At 41.2% G+C, this 24,301-nt stretch overlaps 1 protein-coding gene across 6 annotated transcripts in view; it reads right to left on the reverse strand.

The window, feature by feature from the left end:
- LOC134336925 (protein CASP-like) overlaps window positions 1-24,301 on the reverse strand; it is a 621,546-nt gene that overhangs the window by 128,751 nt on the left and 468,494 nt on the right. For 4 of the 6 annotated variants that reach the window (XM_063031579.1, XM_063031574.1, XM_063031575.1 and 1 more), the window contains one exon: window positions 1,345-1,533. The exons of the other annotated variants lie outside the window; for them this stretch is intronic. In XM_063031579.1, coding sequence (XP_062887649.1) covers window positions 1,345-1,533 — 189 coding nt within the window. The remainder of the gene's footprint in view (window positions 1-1,344; window positions 1,534-24,301) is intronic. 6 annotated transcript variants of the gene reach the window in all.

Consider the following 24,301-nt stretch of genomic DNA (forward strand, 5'->3'; position numbering starts at 1 on the left):
GCATGAGAATGCTGACTCCAATTCCTATATCATCCTGATTTGAGAACATTTTGTTAACTTTTCTTCACTGCTGGTTTATGAATACTGTGGGAACATCTCTACTACAAGAGCTGCAGGATCTGAAGAAGACAACAGCACCAAGGGCAAAATAGGAGTGGCTGACAACCCCGCACCACATATGAGCGAAAAACTTTCCTATGAGCACTCAGTATTACTAGTTGGTGCTTTTGAAATGAAAGCAGCATTTATTCCTCAAATTATTTTACAAGCAAATCCATTACTGGTAAAGTTTATCCTTTTGTATTTTGTTACCCAGTAGCCAGAATATCCGATAGTTTCCAAGAGCTATTTTATGAGCAAATGGTTAGCAAACTCAATCCAGGAGGTGGCACTCCATCACCTCTAAACTCATTGGGAAGCAGACATTAAATGTTTCTCCTCACTAGAAATTTTTTCTAACCTGTGAAAGACGAATTACAGCCATCCACTGACTTAAAAAGCACATTCCCCCCCAAAAAAATGCTTATAAGTGGGTCTCAAATACAACCATTTTCTGAAAGCAGACGAGAAGCACAAGTGGTCCTACTGCAACACACTGAAAATTTCCAACAATGGAAACACTAGGTAAGATGTGAGTTTAATTTCAAACCCATTCTCTAAGATCATCTTTAATACACCCAATACTGAATGCCTCTGTTTGCAAAGAGGACATACAATTGGCATGAGAAGTAGCTGCTGTGCCATTTCATTGACAAGACCACAGGTATCTTTTGGGAAAGAGTATATATGGGGACTTGATGGTTGTCACAGACAGGGTGGGCTGAAGGGTCTGTTTCTGTACAGTATGACTATGACAATCCTGACAAAAAACTTTATCCTTGTGCTGTTTTAAGTTCATGTTTAAAAACTTCAAATGAATAAAAAATCAGCAATAAAATTAGTTTGGCATATTTAAGATATTCATATTTAAAAAAGAAACTATCTAGCATTTGCTTTTCTACTCTGTTCTCTTTATAGTATGCAGCATCATGTAACAATGCAAGTCCCTGGTTATATGCAAAAGGTGGGCAACAGTGTATAACTACAGTAATTAAGTGTACCCTCTGCCTGAGTAGTCTATATTCCTATTTGGGCCCATTTTACTCAGATTTTACCTGTTTTGAAAATTAACAGTTTAGGGACTCAGATACAATTTAACAAATAGTTCCACAAAATAAAGACAATGTTATTCATAGATGAAAGCAATGCAGATTGCAAAGTGTATATTCAAGTCTTCACTTAATACTTTAACAAAGGATCCATTCACTTTAGCTCAGACTTATTTTAAGATGTTGATTCATTTACCTTTCTTTTCCATTCTCTTCATGTCCATTAGCTTCTCAACATTGCTTGTGTCATTGAGCCAGAGCTGCATACGGACAAAAGGCTCCCTTCCCTTCAGGCTCAGCTTGTGCCAGGGTTTGGGCCGTGCCAGGAGATCAGACACAGAACCTTGTGTCAGGCCAAGGATGGTCTCTCCAAACAGACGTTGGCCTGTTCGTGGGACACAGAAAACAATCAGCCTACTGAGACACAAAGCTACATTTTACTAATTATGCAGAAACATTTAGCAATTTTGTACTGAAAAATCTTAAATTAGAGTAGGACTTTTGTCAGAGTTGGGATTAGAAAAAGTTTAGGAAGTGTAATTTTTGTCATTATATCCCATATAAAACATGGTTAAACAAGGGAATATGGAGTTATTGTTCCTCCAAAATAATGAATACACTAGCGTCATTCCTTCCTAAACTGTGCTTTCTTTCAATATACTTATCATAAAAATACTAGCAGGAACTCATATGGGTTAGTTTTCACCAGTAAGCTTTTGAGTGTAACATCAATGTTATCATCTAATATTATAGAAATCCCATTGATGCCTGTTCCATTTCACTAAGAAGGGTTGACATTTGGCATCTTAAGTAAAACCACTGACTTCAAGGTGGCTGCAAACTTAGAAACATGCTTCATGATGAGCCAGTCAGGTTTTTATACCTCTTATTAGCAATTACAGACAATTGATATGGTTAATATATAAAACTGAATAAATATTAGCCACAATTTCATAAAAATCTGATTCCGACCTAATCAACATACCACCTGCCTTGGGCATAGTAAAAATCTTCAGGGATGTCTAAATCATGGTTCTGAACACATTACCCATTTTAAAATGACGCAAATTGTGTGAAGATTTCTATCTCCTCCACCCCTTCAGGCAGTGTTTCAGATCCGCACTACTCACTGTCTGAAATATTTCTTTCCCAATGCCCTTCTAAACCTTTCCCAATTAACTGAAATGTATTCAATACACACAAAATTTATTTCCTGCCTACTGCCAAGAGAAAGAACAGTTCCTGTTATAAGTATTAGTTTTATATAAAGTTGTTCTTTATTTTGTTTAATGGGGTCTGATGACACTCTTGGATCAGAAGACACTCATGACTTTTAGGTGTGGAATCATTAACAGATGGAAATAAGTGCAAGGAGTGCATGTCTAACTGAACTGGCTGAAGCAAAATGATGTGAAGGCAAAAGACAGGATGCCTGAAATAAAACACAAAATGCTGGAAATCTTCAAAACTCATTGACTGGGTGCTGGAGGTCATTAATAATGGACGCTGCCTTTCTGAGACTCTGCACACTAAAGATGTCCTGGGTACTTTGTAGGCTAGTACCCAAGATGGAGCTGACTAGATTTACAACCTTCTGCAGCTTCTTTCAATCCTGTGCAGTAGCCCCTCCACACCAGATAGTGATGCAGCCTGTCAGAATGCTTTTCATGGTACAACTATAGAAGTTTTTGAGTGTATTTGTTGACATGCCAAATCTCTTCAAACTCCTAATTAAGTATAGCTGCTGTCTTGCCTTCTTTATAACTACATCAATATATTGGAACCAGGTTAGATCCTCAGAGATTTAACACTCAGGAACTTGAAGCTGCTCATTCTCTCCACTTCTGATCCCTCTATGAGGATTGGATTGTGTTCCTTCATCTTACCCTTCCTGAAGTCCTCAATCAGCTCTTTCATCTTACTGACGTTGAGTGCCAGGTTGTTGCTGCAGCACCACTCCACTAGTTGGCATACAGTATCTTACTCCTGTATGCCCTCTTGTCACCACCTGAGATTCTACCAACAATGGTTGTATTATCAGCAGATTAGTAGATGGCATTTGAGCTATGCCTAGCCACACAGTCATGTGTATACAGAGAGTAGAGCAGTGGGCTAAGCACACACCCCGATGTGTGCCAGTGTTGATCACCAGCGAGGAGGATATTTGATTGTGCTCTTCTGGTTAGGAAGTCGAGGATCCAGTTTCAGAGAGAGGTACAGAGGTCCAGGTTCTGCAACTTCTCAATCAGGACTGTGGGAATGATGGTATTAAATGCTGAGCTATAGTCGTTGAACAGCATCCTGACTTTGGCGTTTGTGTTGTCCAGGTGGTCTAAAGCCATATGAAGAGCCATCAGGATTGCATCTGCCGTTGACCTATTGTGGCGATAGGCAAATTGCAATGGGTCCAGGTCCTTGCTGAGGCAGGGGTTCAGTCTAGTCATGACCAACCTCTCAGAAGCATTTCATCACTGTCGATGTGAGTGCTACAGGGTGATAGTCATTAAGGCAGCTCACATTATTCTTCTTAGACCCTGGTATAATTGTTGCCTTTATGAAGCAAGTGGGAACTTCCGATGTCACCTCCAACCTCATTCAAAATTGTCTCTTTGCATTAGGGTTACCATCAGGTAGAAGGTGCAGAAGCCTGAAGGCACACACTCAGCAATTCAGGAACAGCTTCTTCCCTTCTGCCATCCGATTCCTAAATGGATATTGAATCTTTGGACACTACCTCACTTTTTAAAAAATATACAGTATTTCCGTTTTTGCACGTTTTTTTAAATTCTATTCAATATACGTAATTGAGTTACTTGTTTATTTATTATTTTTATTTTATATATTATTATTTTTTCTCTGCTAGATTATGTATTGCATTGAACTGCTGCTGCTAAGTTAACAAATTTTACATCACATGCTAGTGATAATAAACCTGATTCTGATTCTGACTCCAATTTCTCAACTATAATCCTACAGTGGAGCATAATCACTGCAATCTTCCAGCTGCAATTCAGTGTCACACACATGAACATACTGTAGTTCCTCAGCAATTACGTAAAACATATTTAGCCTGCGTCTGCTAAGGCCTGTCAATGTCGAATCCATTCACTTCAGTAGGTGTTTTAATATCTAAACTTCGGATTTAATCTTTCATGTTCCATTGATTCTATTGTTCTGAACGCTTGCAAACATCATGGACGTGCAGAGGCATTCCAGAACCTTGCAGAATTTAATAACTGGCTTTCCTGGGAGCCCGGGTGTCTAAATTCTTACACCTGTTTTGGGGTTGTACTTCTTCACCAGAGGTGATGCCACCCGACTCATCTCAGTCCACACCACCATGCAAGGCTTCACCTTTCCTGAATTAGGATGGCTACTTCAAGCAATTCTATAAAGGCAGATTTCAAAATACAAGACTGTATATCACTTGTGGAAACTTCTCTCCATCAGTTTGCTCCTCTTTCCACAGATGCTGCCTAAATTGTTGAGCATTTCTCGGTCTTACTGTGGTGCTCAATCATTTTCCAAAGAAATATTCTTAATGAGATTTCAATACTCCCATAATAAAAAACCTCTAAACAGAAATGTGGCTAAGAGAAATTATCAAAAGGTTGCAAATCTTATTTTTGTCACAGTTATTTGACTTTTAATTAACACTTCACACTGAATTTACTTTGCAAATTAAATTGCAACCAGGTGTCTATGTTTAAAAATTAAGAATCACTTCAAAATTCAAACTGGACAATGATAAATTTTCAATTTGTGTTGTTGACAGGCCAAAAGCTTAACTCCTCTGAAGTCAGTTGGAAGTGCAATTGGGGTAAGCTGCAGGGTGGCTGGACCCAGCAGCCTGGTCGTCAATTTACTTCTTGCACCTGACAATAAACTGCTTGAGATATTGTTTGTAGTGAGCGAGCACAAAATTGAAAAAGTTAATGGGACTTTCAGAACTTTTCTGTTGGTTTGAGATATTGTACTTTATTAGGCACTCGGCAAGAAAGAATAAAAAGAAGTTAGGCTTAGGCAAAGTGGCCATTGTGTGAGTAGACAAGTTAGACTGACGAGCTGAGCCTTTGGCTCAAGACGTTTTGACAAGAAGAGCCAAAGGCTAAGGTAAGTTTCTGGTACGTCTTTTGTTTAGGTAGTGTGGAGGATCACTTGGCAGTGTGGAGGATCAAATGGATCTTGGGATCCGAATCCATAGGACGCACAAAGCAGCTGCGCAGGTTGACACTGTGGTTAAGAAGGCATATGGTGTATTGGCCTTCATTAATCGTGGAATTGAATTTAGGAGCCGAGAGGTAATGTTGCACCTATATAGGACCCTGGTCTGGAGTACTGTGCTTAGTTCTGGTCGCCTCACTACAGGAAGGATGTGAAAGCCATAGAAAGGGTGTAGAGGAGATTTACAAGGATGTTGCCTGGATTGGGGAGCATGCCTTATGAAAACAGGTTGAGTGAACTCTGCCTTTTCTCCTTGGAGCGACGGAGGATGAGAGGTGACCTGATAGAGGTGTATAAGGTGATGAGAGGCATTGATCGTGTGGATAGTCAGAGGCTTTTTCCTAGGGCTGAAATGGTTGCCACAAGAGGACACAGGTTTAAGGTGCTGGGGAGTAGGTACAGAGGAGATGTCAGGGGTAAGTTTTTTACTCAGAGAGTAGTGAGTGCGTGGAATGGGCTGCCGGCAACCGTGGTGGAGGCGGATACGATAGGGTCTTTTAAGAGACTTTTAGATAGGTACATAGAGCTTAGAAAAATAGAGGGCTATGGGTAAGTCTAGTAATTTCTAAGGTAGGGGCATGTTTGGCACAACTTTGTGGAAGGGCCTGTATTGTGCTGTAGGTTTTCTATGTTTCTATCTTCTCTGCTAGTGTTCCCTTCAAACAATTTTGGCCAGCTCCTCTCTCATGCCTCTCTAATTCCCTTTTACAGCATTGTGATACTAATATATCTGACTTCACCTTCTCTGCTCAAACTGCAGGATGAATTTGATAATATTATGATCACTTTCCCCTCAGGTAGGAACATGTTTGGCACAACTTTGTGGGCCAAAGGGCCTGTATTGTGCTGTAGGTTTTCTATGTTTCTATGTATTAGCGTCCAGCTAGAGAAGTGAGAATAGATCCAGGGTCAGTGGCATGTTCCTTTTACCAGGTGTGGGTGATCTGGGAGACCTCCAGCCTCCTTGAAAGCATGATAGCATGAGAGTAACAATGTGATATGTAACAGCTTCAGGGAGGTAGTTGCAAGTAGCAGGTAGGTGGGTGACTGTTAGGACAGTCCACTCAATAACAGGTATACTACTTTGAATGTTGTTGGGGATGGCTGGACAACATCCAAGTGGGGACAGGCACAATGACCAGGTGTCTGGCTCAGAAGGAAGTGGTAGAAGAAGAGAATGGTGGTGATATGGTATTCAATAGTCAGTAGATTCTGTGAATATGAAAGACACTCCAGGATCATATGTTGCTTCCCAGGTGCCAAAGTCAGGGATTCCCCAGAGTGAGTCCACAACATTATAAAGGAGTAGCCAGAATTCGTGGTACATATTGGTACCAATAACACAAAAAAGGATGAAGTCCTGAAGAGGGAATGGAGGTAACTAGGTATGATCTGAAAAGCAGGACCTCAAGGATAGTAATCTCTGGATTGCTGCTTGTGCCACACACCAGTGGGGGTAAGAAGAGGTCGATTTGGCAGATGAATGTGTAGCTGAAGAATTGATGTAAGGGTCAGGGTTTCAGATCTGTAGATCATTGGGATCTCTTCTGAAGGTATGGCCTGTAGTAAAAGGATGGGTTAGACTTGAACTTGAGGGAGGAACCAATATTTTTAGTGGGCAAGTTTGCTAGAGCAGTTGGGGATGGTTTAAAGTAACCTGGCAGTGGGACGAGAACCTGAGTTATGGGTCAGAGGACGGACTAGTTGTTGTACAGGTAGATGCAGCAGGCATTGATATTGAGAGGACAGATAGGCAGTTGACAGGACAACATTCCAGTCAGTTGGGGCAGTTGAAATGTATCTGTTCTAATGAAAGAAGTATCAGGAACAAGGCTGATGAACTTGGAGCATGGGTCATTACATGGAACAATGACATTGTGGTCATTACAGACTTGGCTGTCATAAGAGCAGGAATCACTGCTGGATGTTCCAGGATTTATACACTTCAAAAGGGACAGAGAGGGGGATAAAAGAGGGGTAGTGGCATTACGAATTGGGAATAGCAACGCAGCTGCAGAAAGTGCAGGTACCGTGGAAAGATTGTCTACTGGGTCAGTGTAGGTGAAAGAAAGAAACAGGAAGGGAATAATCACTACTGGGAATATAGAGGATTCTGGTTAATTAGGCCATCAGTTAATCAAGGCAGCCATTTATTTGGGACAACTCTTAAAGAACAAAATCTAATTGAGAAAACAGTAGGGATTTCCTTCGTTTATTTAGGATACCATGCAGCTTAATTTGGGCAGGAGACCATTGCCAAAATTTCTAACTAGAGTCAACTGTGTGCTTGTGTGGCTGTTAAACACCACACAGTGCTCAGACCGAATAGTTTTTAATGGTGTCACTTGTGTGTATTTGTGTTCAAAAAGCAGTGACTTTTGTCACTGATAGTTGCTGAGAAATAAGCAGTAAGACAATTCGGACCAGTTTTGCTCCCTATAGTTTCAGCCTTTTAGGCTTGGAGATGCCAGAAACGGTCATCAGGGAAAATGAAATGATTTCACTACTTCCAACAAGTTAAGAACTATGAAGAATTTTAAGGCACCAATATCATCTTGAATGTTACAATGAAAATGTGGATTTGGAGGATGCAATCATCAAAAGCCTTGTATGAAGGCAGTCCGGTATCAGCACGAGATGTCTGTGCGATTTTGTTTACTTACAGTCAATCAAAAGAATGTGGCAGCGTACACTGGATGAATTTGCTTAGACGATAATTATTAGGATCTAGTTTTATAGTATTGTGTAGTACTGTTAGTATTCTAATTCATTCTGTATTTCCTTTAAGTACATCATTTGTTTCTCCGTTAAACGGTTGTTTATCTTTTTTATACATTTTTAAGTATTTCCATGAATCTGGCTAATTGGGGCTGCCACTTGATTGTGCCAGAATGTAGATCCTGATGTGTCCCAATAACTGGAATCCAGTGTATTCTGTAGACACCCAATAGCAACAGTGACACTGAGGAACAGATTGGTGGCAGATTTTTAAAAGGTGCAGAGATAACTGGGCTGTTATTATGGTTGATTTTAACCTCCCTAAAGTTGATTGGCACCTCCTTAGTGCAAAAGGTTTAGAGAGGGCTGGATTTTTTAGGAGTGATCAGGAAGGATTCCTGATACAATGTGTAGACAGGCCAACTAGAGGAGAGGCCATACTGGATGTGGTACTAGGCAATGAAACTAGTTAAGTATCAGATCTTTCAGTGGGAAAGCATTTCAGACAATGACAACTGCCTGACGTTTACAATATCCTTGGAAAGAGACCAGCGTAGTCAAGTACTTAACTGGGGAGAGGGAAATAAGATGCTATTAGCCAGGAACCTAAGAATATAAATTGGGAAGAGATGTACTCAAGAATATGCACAATGGAAATGTGGAGGTTGTTTATGGAGTACTTGCATGAGGTTCTGCATAGGTTCATTCCATCGAGGCAGAGAAAATACAGTAGGATGAAGCCACCATGGTTGAAAGGAGATGTGGAACATCTAGTCAAGAGGAAGGAAGAAGTTTACTTAAGGTTTAGGAAGAAAGGATCAGAAAGGGCTCTAAAGAGCTATGAAGGAGCCGAAGAATGGATTTAGGAGAGCTAGAAACAGGCATGAAGGCTTGGATGAAGGGAAACCACAAGACATTCTACACATATCTGAAGAACAGGAGGATGAGTAGAGTAAGGGGTAGGACTGATCAGGAATAGAATAGGAAACATGTGCCTGGAGTCACAGAAGGTTGGGGAGATCCTAAATGAATACTTTGCTTCAGTATACACCATTGAGAAGGACCTTGATGTTTGTGAGGACAGTGTCAACAGGCTGATATGTGAGAACATGTTGACGTTAAGAAAGAGGATGTACTGAAAACCTTTGAAAAACGTTAGGATAGATAAGTCCCTGGAGCCAGATGGATATACGCCAGGTTCTAACGGAAGCAAGGGAAAAGATTACTACATCTTTGGCAATGATCTTTGTGTCCTCACTGGCCCCAGGAATGGTACCAGATGATTGGAGGGTGACAAATGTTACTTGTTTGTTCAAGTAAGGGAGTAGGGATAACCCTGGAAATCGTACACCAGAGAATCATACTTCAGTGTTGGGCAAATAATTGGAGAAGGTTCTTAGGGACAAGGTACACCAGCATTTGGAGAAGCATAGCCTGATTTGGGTTAGTCAGCATGGCTCTGTGAGGGGCAGGTCATTCACTGAGGATGTGTGAAAAAACACACTGATGAAGGTAGAACAGTGGATGTGGTGTATATCGATTTTAGTAAGGCTTTTGATTAGGTTCCCCATGGAAGGCTCATTCAGAAAGTCTGTAGGCGTGGAATCCAGGGAAACTTTACTGTATGGATTTAAATAGCTTGCCTATAAAAGACAAATGGTGATTGTAGATGGAACATACTTTGCCTAGATGCCGGTGACCAGTCCTGGATCTGTTTTGGGATTCCTGCTCTTTGTGATTTTTTTTATAAATGACTTGGATGAGGAAGTGGGCGGAAGAGTGGGTTAACAACAGGAATCCTGCAGATGCTGGAAATTCAAGCAACATACATCAAAGTTGCTGGTGAACGCAGCAGGCCAAGCAGCATCTATAGGAAGAGGTGCAGTCAACGGTTCAGGGTCTCGGCCTGAAACGTCGACTGCACCTCTTCCTATAGATGCTGCTTGGCCTGCTGCGTTCACCAGCAACTTTGATGTATGTTGTTGGAAGAGTGGGTTAGTAAGTTTGCAGATGACGTGAAGGTTGGTGGCATTGAGGATAGGGTAGGGTGTTGTCATAGGTTACAACAGGACATGGACAGATACTGAGCTGGAAAGAGAAGTGGCAGATGAAGTTCATTCCAGAAAAGTGATTCACTTTCGAAAGTCAAGTTTGAAGGCAGAATACAGTGATAATGGCAGGATTCTTATCAATGTGAAGGAACAGAGGGATCTTGGGATCTAAGTCTATAGATCCCTCCGAGTTGTCATGCAAGTTGATAAGGTTGCGAAGAAGGTGTATAGTACGTTGGCCTTCATTAGGCAGGGGATTGAATCCAAGAGCTGTGAGGTAATGTTGCAGTTCAATTATACCCTAGTTAGACCACACTTGGAATATTGTGTTCAGTTCTGGTTGTCTCATTATAGTAGGATGGAGGCTTTAGAGAGGATGCAGAGGAGATTTACAAAAATGCTGCCTGGACTGAAAAGATGTCTAATGAGGATAGATAGTGCGAGCTAAGGCTTTTCTCTCTGGATCAAAGGAAGATGAGTGGTGACTTGATAAATCTAAACAAGATGATGAGGAGGCATACAATGAGTGGACAGCCAGAGATTTTTACCCAAGGTGTAAATCGACAACACAAAGAGGCATAATTTTAAGGTGACTGGAGGAAAGTATATTGTGGATGCCAGAGGAATTTATATATACATACACGAGAGTGGCGAGTGATTGGAAAACACTGCCAGGGATGATGTAGAGGCAGATACATTAGAGACAGTCAAGAGACTCAGATAGGCACACGAGTTAAAGAAAAATGGAAGGTTTTGTGGGAGGGAAAGGTTAGACCCAGAGTTGCAATCATTAACAATTATTTTATTCTCCTTTGCACTCATGTACTGAAGAATGACAATAAACAATCTTGCAATTTTGCTTTAGCACCTCTTCTGGCAGTACATCCATGACCATCAACGTGAAAACTAGCCCCACAGATGTCCTCTATCTACTATGTTCACCAGTATTTCAAAGAGTCAAAGTCAAAATAGAGTTCATTATCATATCCATAAGTACATGAATACACAGGTGCAATGAAAAGCTAACTTGCAGCATTACAACACATAACATTCACAACAAAAATGTAAACATTTGACATTTTCACCCCGGAAAAAAGAATGACTTTGTATCCTATGACCCTCATAATTTCATAAACTTCCAACAAGTTGCCACGCAGCCCTTGAATCTCCAGAGTTACCAATCAAATTTTGTCTACCCTCTTCTCATTCTAATATACTACGATCAGGGAAGATTTTGGTAAACATCTTAAGCAACCTCTCCAAAGTTTCTCATTCCTTCCTACAGTGTGGCCTAGAACCAGAGACCAAATGTGGCCCAACCAAAGTTTTATGCAGATGTAACATGACTTCCCAACTTTTATACTCAACCAATGAAGACAAGAATGCGATACACCTCCTGAACCAACTTATGTTGCCACTTTCAGCCTTGTACCACAAGATCCAACTGTATACTAATGCTTATAGGATCCTGCCATTTACACTATACTTCCTCTTGCATTTGATCTCTCAAAATGCATCATCTCATTCTTGTCTGAATAAAATTCCACCTGCATTTTTTCTGCCCAGATTTCCAAACGATCCATACACTGCTGCATACTCTAATAACCTTCCCCACTATCCACAACTCCACCAGTTTTTGTATTGTCTGCATATTTAATGATCATTACATTTTAATCCAAATCATTAATTTATATTTTAAATAAAAGAAGTCCCAGCACTGATCCCTATGGAACATCATGTCACAGCTCCCAACCACTTCATCTTCTAGGACCAAGCCAATTTTTGGATCCAATTTACCATGGATCCCATTCAACTTAAAATACAATCATCCAAAAAAGCTATACTGATGAATCTAGCAAGCCCTTTGATCAACTCCCATGTGGTAGGTTGTTCTGGAAGGTCAGATCACATGAGATTGGGGTTGAAAAACCTTGGTGATAGGAGTCAGAGGGTGGGAATGGAGAGGTGTGACCCATGATGTGCCACTGGGATTTGTGCTGGGTCCTCTGTTGTTTGTCATGTCCATTACAATTTAGCTAAGAATGCGAGGGGTGATTGATAAGTTCGTGGCCTAAGGTAGAAGGAGTCACTTTTAGAAAAACTAGCACATTTATTTTTCCTACATTTACACACTTAGTCCAGTGGTTGTGGAGCATACGGATCTCTTCTTTGTAGGAGTCGGCGTCTTGGACCTCCAGAAGTGGTCCACAGCAGGGGTGACTTCAAACTTTCTACATTTTGACTCAAAGAGCTGAACTGCACGTGCATGTAATCAGAGTTGTATAACTCATCTCCTTCTACTGTAGGCCACGAGCTTATCAATCAGCCCTACTGTGGACCACCTGGAGGTCCAAGACGCTCTCGTTACATACACATGCAGTTCAACTCTTTGAGTGATGATGCAGAAAGTTTGAAGTTAATAACTCAAACATGAGGAAATCTGCAGATGCTGGAATTTCAAGCAACACACATAAAAGTTGCTGGTGAATGCAGCAGGCCAGGCAGCATCTCTAGGAAGAGGTACAGTTGGCATTTCAGGCCGACTTCATCCTGACGAAGGGTCTCGGCCCGAAACGTCGACTGTACCTCTTCCTAGAGATGCTGCCTGGCCTGCTGCGTTCACCAGTTAATAACTCATCTCCTTCTACCTTAGGCCACAAACTTATTAATTACCCCTGCTTTGGACCACTTCTACAAAGACCGCTGGACTAAGTGTGTACATGTAGGAGGGGACTATGTTGAAAAATAAGTGTGCTAGGTTTTTCTAAAATTGACTCCTTTTATCTCAAAATTGACTCCTCAGGCCATAAACTTATCAATCACCCATCATATAGCTGGCTTGGTTGTAAATTGCAGATGACACCAAAATTGGTTAGTGGTCAGTTAAAAAGGTTATCTAGGATTACAAGAGAATCTAGATCAAATGGGAATAGGGGCCAAGGGCTGGCAGATGGAATTTAACTCAAATACAGTCTTGCATTTTGCAAAGTTAAACCAGGACAGGACTTACACAGTAAAGAGCAGGGCTTTGGAGACTGTTTTCGAACCAAGAGGCCACAGGGTACCAGTACATAGTACTTTGAAAATGGCGCCACGGGTAGTACACAGGGAAAATGAGAAGGTGGTGTTTGCCAGACTTGACTTCAGGGCATTGAGCATAAGTGAGGATGTCATGTTACAGTTGTGAAAATACTCCTGCAGTATCGTGTGCAGTTCTAGTTGTCTAGCTACAGGGAGGATATCATTAAGCTGGAAAGAGTGCCAAAAAGATTCACAAGGATGTTACTTGGAATGGAAGGCTTGAGTTGTAGGGAGAGACTGGGTAAGTAGAGGAAGCTGAAGGGGGACTTTATAGACATCTACAAAAATCATCAGTGGCATGGATAAAGTAACTAGGCAGTTTATTTCCTGAGGTAGGGGAATGGAGTGCATAAGTTTTAATTTGAGAAGGGAAAGATTTAAACAAAACCTGAGAGGCTATGGTTTTTACATGGAGGATAAATTACCAGAAGACGTGGTAGAGGCAGATAAAATTACAGTGTTCAAAAAATATTTAGTCAGGGACAAGGATAGGAATGGCTTAGAGAGCTTCTGTCCAAGCGCAGGCAAATGGAACTAGCTCAGGTAGGCTACTTGGCATGAATGAGTTGGAGAAGTGCCTGTTTCCTTGCTATACAACTCTGTGGTTCTAAGACTAAAAGAGTTACAGCTCACACTATGAATCCATATTTTGGCTACCCTTTGCAGGCATTTCTCAATTTACCAACATTCTATTTATGAATCTATATTTTGCTAGGCTGAATAGTGTACTGCCCTCTCCTCATTTTGTACTAACATTTCCCATAATATATTGCAATGCTGATATTTTATCAGGATGATAAAGAAAATGGACTAAGTTGATCCAGAAAAAATGTTTATCATGCTAGGGGGTTCAAAAGAGTAAGTCAAAAGTACACTGTCAGAAATAGGACTAATGATCAGGCTATTTTCCTGCAAGGGACAATAAAAACATGCAGGTTGCCAAAGTGCTAAATACTATGACTGGGTTATAAGCAATTGATGTTCTTCTAAAAGGCAAAAGAAATCGGTAAATAGAGTACATGGAGTCTACCTGGCAAAATGCAAATGGAATTATTGGGTTAATGTCTTTTTAGTATTTTAAAAATTATTAAATTCCAAATAAGGATAAATATTTACCAGTTCACATTTCTGGAACTGGGCCAGGGAGCTGTTAACTTTACTTGAACTGTTTAAAACAGAGTTTTGATCTTAATCTGTTCTTAAATTTCACTGTTTTAAGCACTAGACCCTCCCAAGAGAGAGAAAAAAAACATTCCTGGGAATAAAACAGAGGATAAAGAAAAACGATAAAGAACATTCAAGAAAAAGTAAGGTGATCATATGCATTGACAACACAGTCAACATTTTGGTGGTCTTGTCAGAAAATGTCTAACAGCTAATATAGAAGCAAAGTCACCAGAAGACCAACTACTCTTAGTTCAGATTTGATTATACTGCAGAATGCTTACTGCTGTTCTTTCTACATAATTTTGCCGAGAAAAATGATCAGGAAACTAAGGCACTATAGACATAGTTCAGTGCTTTACACTGAACTTCTTTTGTCTGGTAACCATGGCAGTTTGCAATTTAGATAGCATCTATACCGAATGTTTATGTGATCCATAGAAACTATTTTCTAAGTTTTCAGAACTAAAATACGTTGAAACAATTTGCACAGTACCTTCTCTTTGCAATTTCTTGGGGAATAAGTCCCATGCCACTCATGTTGTCATCACATCTTTCATTCATCTGCTATGCAATCCCAAGGCCCATTGTTATCAAAAGCACATTTCAGCAGCCCAGTGGTTTTAGCTGATGCTAATCATAGCCTAAGGCTGGTGTTTGGCCCCATTTTCAAGGGCAGCAAAGATATTCAAAATGAAAAAAAATCAATTCAGTTCTGTGTTCTTTTTTTAATTTCAGAAAATGCACCACACTTCTCCTAACATGGACATTGATAAGTATAAGGGGAATTTAAAACCATTAACTTCAATAATTTTCTTCTGTATATTCATTATTTTTGTGTTATTTTCTTTTAAATATTCCAACAACTATGTCAAGCAATATAAGCTTGTTTATGCAAAGAACAAATATACGTCCAGCATTCAGCATCAGTAATAAAAGCCTGCAAATTGGAAAAAGGTGCTATTATAATTTGATAATCTGAGCACTGCAACCACTGTTGTTTTCAGTTTGAACTGATTCCATCGGACAACAATGCCAATCACAGTTTTAACATGCAAGGTTCTGGCTTTAAGGAGTACTCCAGCAGAGCTGGCCCAAGAGCTGTCAATCAAGCTGGGAGCCAACAGATAATTGACCAGACTCTTCTTATGCTACAGACAGGATAGCTAGTGGAATTTCTCATTAAGGAAAACAATAAATACAAATGGAAAGAGAAAAATAAAAGAATGCAACAGATCAAACAGAAATCCAGAGTAACACAAATATAGAACAAAAAAGGATACCAATGGTATTGGATCACTACTGTACTGCTATTATTTTAGTGGTGTGAGATATTCCGGTGTAGAGAAACAATATGTTCATTGCATTATTTTAGAGAACAGCAGAGTCCCTCTGGCCCATGATGTTGTGTTGACCTTTCAACCTGCTCCAAGATCAATTGCGTTTCACACACCCGTCACTCTGTGTAAAAAAAACTACCTCAGGCAACCCTTCCTAAAACTTTCCAATAAACACCTCAAAAATTGTAACTTCTTTTATTAGCCATTTCTGCCCTTGGATAAAGGTGCTGACTGTCCAATCTATCTATGCCTCTTCTCATCTTATACACCTAAGGTACCACTTTCAAAGAGATGACATTACCAGGAATTATTCCTCCTTTTCCCTTTCAACATTCAGAGACACCTATCCCTCTGCAATTCCTGGGCTTGTGCTCACCAACAACCACTCTTCTTTGCATAGCATCTGCCTTCATGGGAATTGCAGGATTTATTATACCTTTGCGTCAGGCATGCATCAAATACTGCTGACACCATGTAGCATTCTTTTGTTGTTATTGAAGGGGAAATTAGATCACATGGTCTCAGAGCTGACTTTGAATCAATGATCTTTGGACACTCAGGTCTCTGCAGAGTAGCACCAGATTGAGTGCCCAGTTTTTAACTTTTGGTCACCTCACTCCAGCACACCTTAGCTCCCTGAACACCCACTCTCCAATCCTCCAAGGTCTCGAATTCTCCAGATCGAGGCCCAACTCCCCACAGTAAGCCCACGCCTAACTTTGCACCTTGAGCACCACTGACTTCAGCATAAGGCGCGGCAATGAAACAAGATTCAAGTTTCAAGATTCAGGTACATTTATTATCAAAGAATGTATAAATAATACAACCTGAGATCTGCTTGCTCACAGTTAGCCACAAAGCAAGAAACCAAAAGAACCCAATTTAAAGAAAAAATATAAAAATAAAAAGACAAACCTCGATGCACAAAAGAAAGAAAAAAAATACAAGTCATGCAAACAATTGAAATGAACAACAGTATTCCAAACCAAGATTGTGTCCTCAGATCTGAACCCTGGAGCAGCCCGGAGTAGACACAAAGCCTCACATATCAGTTCATCATATTAGCGGGCACAGAGCACAGCAGCCGGGGTAGTCTTCATTTTCTCTGTGCCATAGGGATGACCATCATGGAGAACAATCGAAATCGGCTCTCGTCCCCACTGACACCCTGTCTTTTCAGTCTATCTGGGCCTGCGGTTAATTGTCCAAACGACAGAAAAAAGCAAGGCTCTGGCGCCCTGGAGAGAGGACTGAACATCATGGAGAAATCATCATGTGAAATTGGCTCTCCCCTCCGATCTGGGTTGGTGTTTAAATTGTCTAAACAATGTAAGGTACCTTGCACTAGGGACCAGGCACCACTGCTGTGAAGGACCCTGGGCCTAGATCACGCAGCCTGAAACCGCTATCAAGCTCTTCAAATCAGCTCAGCGCCCACAGCGATCCAAACTTGCATCCAGACCAGTTGTATGAGCATCAAAATCAAACCTCCTCTCCCTGGGCCCCAACTTCTCCTTACAGTGCCCAAAACAATCCAATCTCACTCCAGAGCCAGCTTGTAAGCGCATCTTAACTCCATCTGCAACAATACATCCCCCAAACTCACTTTGCCATCGCTCGCCCCTTCACTGTTTGAGGTGATAATTTAACACTATTTACCTCAGAAAAGGCATTTTTAGTTATTTGTTTAGTTGGATTTCTTAGCTTTTTGACTACCAGGAAGCTATCGCATGCGTTTGGTAGCACCATCTTAACCAGATATACCAAAATCATAGGACATGCCAGAAATCCGGCCTTATTTATTTCTAGCAGCCATAACAAGACAAACCACATGCAAAATGGATAAAAACAAAACTTCAAAAAGTTTTGAAGTTTCAAAGTGGTAAAAATGCAACTGACATGATTGTCTGTATTGCTAGAGGCATAAAGTGTAACAGTCAGGAAGTCATGATGCAGTTGTACAAATTTTTGGTTAGACTACACTTGGATTTAATGTGCAGACTGATAACTCCATTAAAAGAAGGATGTGCAGGCTGAAGTTTATAAAATTATGAGAGGAATAGATAAGAGTAGACAGCCAATTATCTTTTCCCCAGGTTAGAAATGTCAAATACTAAAGGGCATAGTTTTAAAGTGACAGAGGGAAGTTTAAAAGGGATGTGCAAGGCATGTTTTACACAGTGGTCGGTGACATATGCGAGGCATATATAGTACAACCGAAGTATTCAAGAGGCATTTTATCAGACACCTGAGTACGTAGGGAGTGGAGGAACAGGAATGATAAGCACACAGAAGGGATTAGTTTAATTTGGCATCAGACTTAGCTCAAACATTATGAGTGCGCTTTGCTGTATTCTATAAATTAAAGAACACCGTGAGAAACAATGGATTCAAAAAAGCTTGAGGTAGTCCATGCACATGGATAATTAAAATCTCAAGAGCAACAGCAAAGTATAACCAGAAGTATAAAAGGAATGTTAATAAACTTATGTAAATGTCCAAAACTTTAATGGTGTATCCAAACATGTCATATTGTAGGTGACCTTTTAGAGTCTCAACATTGAATTTCAGTACTTCAACCTAATTATTGAGAAATACCACTTCTCCAAGGTAGTAAATATATTTATCTGTCATAAAAAGATGATATATTGTGTTACTTTAAAATGGCACTGAAAATCAACCCATAATGTCCACTGTCCATTTCTCTTTATAGGTGCTGCGTCCTGTTGGGTTCCTTCAGCAGTGTTGGTACAGCTCCAGATTCCAACAGCTGAGTTACCTGTGTATCTTTCTTGATAAAATTTTGTTTATACTTGTAAATTGCTTACTATGTAATGTCAGTGGATGCATTGAAAATTATCTCCCTTGTCACTGGTAGACGTGTTGTGTGCAAATGTCCATTTTCCCAGCCGAAGACCGAGCCATCATGACACTGTATTTTCTATCTCTATGATGCACATTAACCATCTCAGATTTTTCACATGCCTGGCACCCCCACGTGGCTAACTTTGAACTTTTCTCCTGAAAGGGGCTTCAATCGTTGCAAGCACTTGCTTGTTGAAGGGGCAGTGTGGGGTTAAAAACGACCCCTGAATCTTTGGGACTCCTTGGCGGGCTTCAATCATGACATTCATTAGTCAGACTGTACTTTGAATATTGCGAGCAGTTTTGGGCCCCTTATCTAAGAGAGGATGTGCTGGCAACGGAGAGGGTCCAGAGAAGATGCACGAGTATGATTCTGGGAATGAAAGGGTTAATGTATGAGCAGCTTTTCGTGGCTCTGTGTTTGTACTCACTAGAGTTCGGAAGAATGAGAGCAGGATCTCATTGAAACCTACCAAATAGAGGAGGGAGGAGAAGATGGCGGCGTGACGCAGCGCGTGCGGCCGTTCCGAATGATATCGTATGCGTTAACTAGGGAACGTGCACAATCCTGATTTGATGGAGACAGCCGTGAGAAGCACGGAGGAACACCTGGAGAAACTTCTGAAATGCCCGCTTTGCTGCAGCTGCTACTGTGCGATCGAGAATCTCCGGAGGGGAAGGCCCCAAATCCTCGGCTTTGACTATTGCCGGGGCCAGGGTCGAAGCGCTCGGCAGAGATGGTGCTCGGTGCTCGGCGTCGGAGAGCTGGTCGAAGGCTCGGAGCTTTCAGACGGCCTTGGAGTTGGACTGTGGTCGGATGCTTCCAGGATGCTGCATCGGCAGCTTTGCGGCGCTGGAGGTTCACCGTCTGTGTGAGATGATGGGACTTTCGAGAGACTTTGAGACTTTTTACCATGCCCATGGTCTGTTCTTTATCAAATTACGGTATTGCTTTGCACTGTTGTAACTATATGCTATAATTATGTGGTTTTTGTCAGTTTTTCAATCGGTTTGTCATGTGTTTCTGTGATATCATTCTGGAGGAACATTGTATCATTTCTTAATGCATGTATTATTAAATGACAATAAAAGAGGACTGCGTGTCCTCATAATCTAATCTAATATTTTAAGGCCTAGATAGTGTGGATGTTGAAAGGACGTATCCTATAGTGGGAGAGTCTATGACCAGAGCCCACAGCCTCAGAATAGACAGATGTTCCATTTAGAACAGAGATGAGGAGGAATTTCTTTAGGCAGAGGGTGGTGAACCTGTGGAAATTATCGCCACGGACAGCTGTGGAGGTCAACTCATTGGGTATATTTAAAGCGGAAGTTGATAGCTTCTTAATTAGTAAGGGAGTGAAAGGATACAGGAAGAATGCAGGAGAATGGGGTTGATAAGGATAATAAATGAGTGACGATGAAGTGGCAGAGCAAATGGCCTAATCTGCTCCTATGACTAACGGTCCTGAGAAAGGCTCATACTGATGTGCTGTTGAAGTGATTTGAATTTGTCAGTATGCAAATGATTAATGAATTTTAAGTATATTTTCCATTCTACTTATTTGCATAATGTTACAAACGTTTGTAGATCAATAGAAATGTAGGCCTCAAAACATTTTCTACGTACCATCCTTCCTGTTAATTCCTCATTAGAAGTACTCAGGAATACACTTACTACCCAACCTGGAATATGAACCTGAAATCTCTCTGACACGTCTTTATGCAGCTCACCCAAGTGGGTACAGTATACTTGAAGATCATCATCTGGTATTCTTTCTTTCCCTTTCAACTCAGCAAGGCTCAGAAGTTGGAAAAGGGCTCAACAGCCAATGTTACACTGAAGTAGGGTTAACGGACAGAAATGTGGAGACGACTGATTTGACTTTGATAGGACTCACATAATTTCTCTGCAGTTGAAGATTGATTTCATTAAACTTTACAAATATGCAATGTCATGTCTAACATACTTGAGTTGATTACTGAATGAAACATTCAAATATTCAAAGAATTTTATCAGTTTCCAAAAGGGCATGAAAGCATCTCAGGCAGATTACTTATGAAAGCCGACTGACTTCTGTGTGCAACAGTAACCATTGAAGCTATTCATTATTCTCAATACAAAGCTCTTGTAATAGTTGAGAAGTGACAGCATGATCCTTGATATTATTTACCGCTGTGGTAACACTATTTTATGATTTGTGCAGCTGATTACTTTTTTTTAAATTGAATTGACTTTATTTCTTACATCCTTCATATATATGAGTAAAAATCTTTACATAACGTCTCCACCTAAATGTGCAATGTGTAATCATAGTAATTTATAATAAATAGAACAGTCAATGTAGCATAGAGTACACTCAAATCAGCATGAGTTCATTAGTCTGATGGCCTGGTGGAAGAAGCTGTCCCGGAGCCTGTTGGTCCTGGCTTATGCTGTGGTACCGTTTCCCGGATAGTAGCAGTTAGAATAGACTGTGGTTGGGATGGTTTGGGTCCCCAATGATCCTACGGGCCCTTTTCACACACCTATCCTTGTAAATGTCCTGAATCATGGGAAGTTCACAAACTACAGATACGCTGGGCTGTCCGCACCACTCTCTGCAGAGTCCTACGATTAAGGGAGGTACAGTTCCCAAACCAGGCAGTGATGCAGCCAGTCAGGATGCTCTCAATTGTGCCCCTGTGGAAAGTTCTTAGGATTTGGGAGCCCATACCAAACTTCCTTAACCGTCTGAGGTGAAAGGGGTGCTGTTGTGCCTTTTACATCATACAACAGGGTGTGTACATGAGGTCCTCTGTGATGTGGATGCCGAGGAACTTCAAACTGTGTTCAAAAGGTATTGTGTGTGAATTGCACAGTGCATGATAAATATGCTAGGTATAGCTTTTTTCAAAAATGTAGTAGCTCCATGGTAGCGTCCTGTCATTGATGGTGTTCCATCTGTTGTACAATCAAGAATGTCAGTCAGCAGAGTGTCCGTCTCTTTGAAATATTGCTCAACAACCCAAAATATTGACCCCACTTCATATTTATTTCCTGTCCCCTTGCAAATAATAACTCCTGAACCATGCTTTCATCTTTTATGAAGCGAACATAACCAAGAAGCAAAGGTTCATTGCCTGGCGGAGTTGACTCATCTAACTGCTGAGCAGATCCTGTTGTCCTCAGTATGGTGCATAATGAGTCTTCCACATTCTCAGAAATTTCACTTACTCGCCTTTGAACAGAGTTGTCTCTGAACAGGTTCAGAATCTCACTTATTGCTGGCAGCATCAGTTTTTCTCCAAATGTATGGGGCTTTCCAGAATCAGCAATGAGCAACGAAATGTATGAAGCACACAAACCATCACTGCTCTGTTCTGAAGTGCTGGCAAACAGGTTTTGAAGTGTTTTCTATTTCTGAAAGTTTTCATGAAGTGACTGAAAATAAGGCAAGTTCTTGTTTGCTTTATCAGAGCATATTCTCTTCAAATGTTCAAAGAGTCTGGATGGTTTCATTGCCTCATTTGAAAAAATAACTTCTGGTTTAAGATAGCACTGCTTGCTGGTAGCCAATGAAACAAAGAAAGCAACAAAATACTTCATTATTCACACTTTTTCTGGTAAATGACCACTGCAAACAGTGGCCTGTGGCTTCCCTGTCAGAGTTGAGTTGAGTTGAGTTGAATTGCAATTATGATCTGGATAATTTGGATGATTGGGAAGATTTTAAAATCCAACAAAAGGCAACTAAAAAAGCCATAAGAAGGGAAAAGATGAAATATGAGGATAAAGTGGCCAATAATAGAAAGCAAACAACAGGAATTCTGCAGATGCTGGAAATTCAAGCAACATACATCAAAGTTGCTGGTGAACGCAGCAGGCCAAGCAGCATCTATAGGAAGAGGCGCAGTCGACGTTTCAGGCCGAGACCCTTCGTCAGGACTAACTGAAGGAAGAGTGAATAAGGGATTTGAAAGCTGGAGGGGGAGGGGGAGATGCAAAATGATAGGAGAAGACAGGAGGGGGAGGGATAGAGCCGAGAGCTGGACAGGTGATAGGCAAAAGGGGATACGAGAGGATCATGGGACAGGAGGTCCGGGAAGAAAGACAAGGGGGGGGGGGTGACCCAGAGGATGGGCAAGAGGTATATTCAGAGGGACAGAGGGAGAAAAAGGAGAGTGAAAGAAAGAATGTGTGCATAAAAATGAGTAACAGATGGGGTACGAGGGGGAGGTGGGGCCTTAGCGGAAGTTAGAGAAGTCAATGTTCATGCCATCAGGTTGGAGGCTACCCAGACGGAATATGAGGTGTTGCTCCTCCAACCTGAGTGTGGCTTCATCTTTACAGTAGAGGAGGCCGTGGATAGACATGTCAGAATGGGAATGGGATGTGGAATTAAAATGTGTGGCCACTGGGAGATCCTGCTTTCTCTGGCGGACAGAGCGTAGATGTTCAGCAAAGCGGTCTCCCAGTCTGCGTCGGGTCTCACCAATATATAAAAGGCCACATCGGGAGCACCGGACGCAGTATATCACCCCAGTCGACTCACAGGTGAAGTGATGCCTCACCTGGAAGGACTGTTTGGGGCCCTGAATGGTGGTAAGGGAGGAAGTGTAAGGGCATGTGTAGCACTTGTTCCGCTTACACGGATAAGTGCCAGGAGGGAGATCAGTGGGGAGGGATGGGGGGGACGAATGGACAAGGGAGTTGTGTAGGGAGCGATCCCTGCGGAATGCAGAGAGGTGGGGGGGAGGGAAAGATAATAGAAATAATAGAAAGCAGGATACTGAAAGTTTTTTCCAGCTATATAAAAAGCAAAAAGGGAGTGAGGTGATATTAGGCCACTGGAAAATGATCATGAGGTTGTAAAAGAGGACAAAGAAATGGTGGTTGAACTTAATGGGTACTTTACATCTGTCTTCACTATAGCACTTTTTCCTTTGTAATACCTCGTATTCATGGACCTCTAGTACACTGCTAAAGTGCTAGGCAAATTATAAGGTCTTAAGGTGGATCGGTCACCCCAACCAGTTGGACTACATCCCAGAGCTCTAAAAGAGGTTGCTGAAGAGATAACAGATGCATTGGTCATGATCTTTCAAGAATCACTTGATTCTGGCATGGCTCCAGAGCACTGGAAAATTGTAAATGTCACTCCACTCTTTAAGAAGGGAGGAAGGCAAAAGAAAGGAAATTTTCAGCCAGTTAGCCTAACTTCAGTGGTTGGGAAAGTGTTGGAGTCTATTATTAAGGGTGAGGTTCCGAGGTATTTGGAGACTAATGATAAAATAGTCAGTCAGCATGGTTTCTTTTAAGGGAAATCTTGCCTGAAAAATCTGTTAGAGTTCTTTGAGGAAGTAACAAGCAGGGTGGACAAAGGAGAGGTAGTGGATGTCATTTACTTGGATTTTCAGAAGGCATTTGATAAGGTGCGACACATGAGGCTGATTAACAAGATAAAATCGCGTGGCTTTACATGAAAGGTACTGGCATGGATAGAGGAAAGGCTGACAAGCAGGAGACAGTGATTGGGAATAAAGGGGGTTTTTTCTGGTTGGCTGCCAGTGACTAGTGGTGTTCCTCAGGAGTCAGTATTGGGACCGCTACCTTTCACATTGTTTGTCAATGATTTAGATAAAAGAATTGATGGCTTTGTGGAAAAGTTTGGAAATGATATGAAGACAGGTGAAGAGGTAGATAGTGCTGAGGAAGCAATGCGATTGT

The sequence above is a fragment of the Mobula hypostoma genome, chromosome 23, assembly GCF_963921235.1.
Source record: "Mobula hypostoma chromosome 23, sMobHyp1.1, whole genome shotgun sequence".
NCBI classification, from domain to species: domain Eukaryota; kingdom Metazoa; phylum Chordata; class Chondrichthyes; order Myliobatiformes; family Myliobatidae; genus Mobula; species Mobula hypostoma.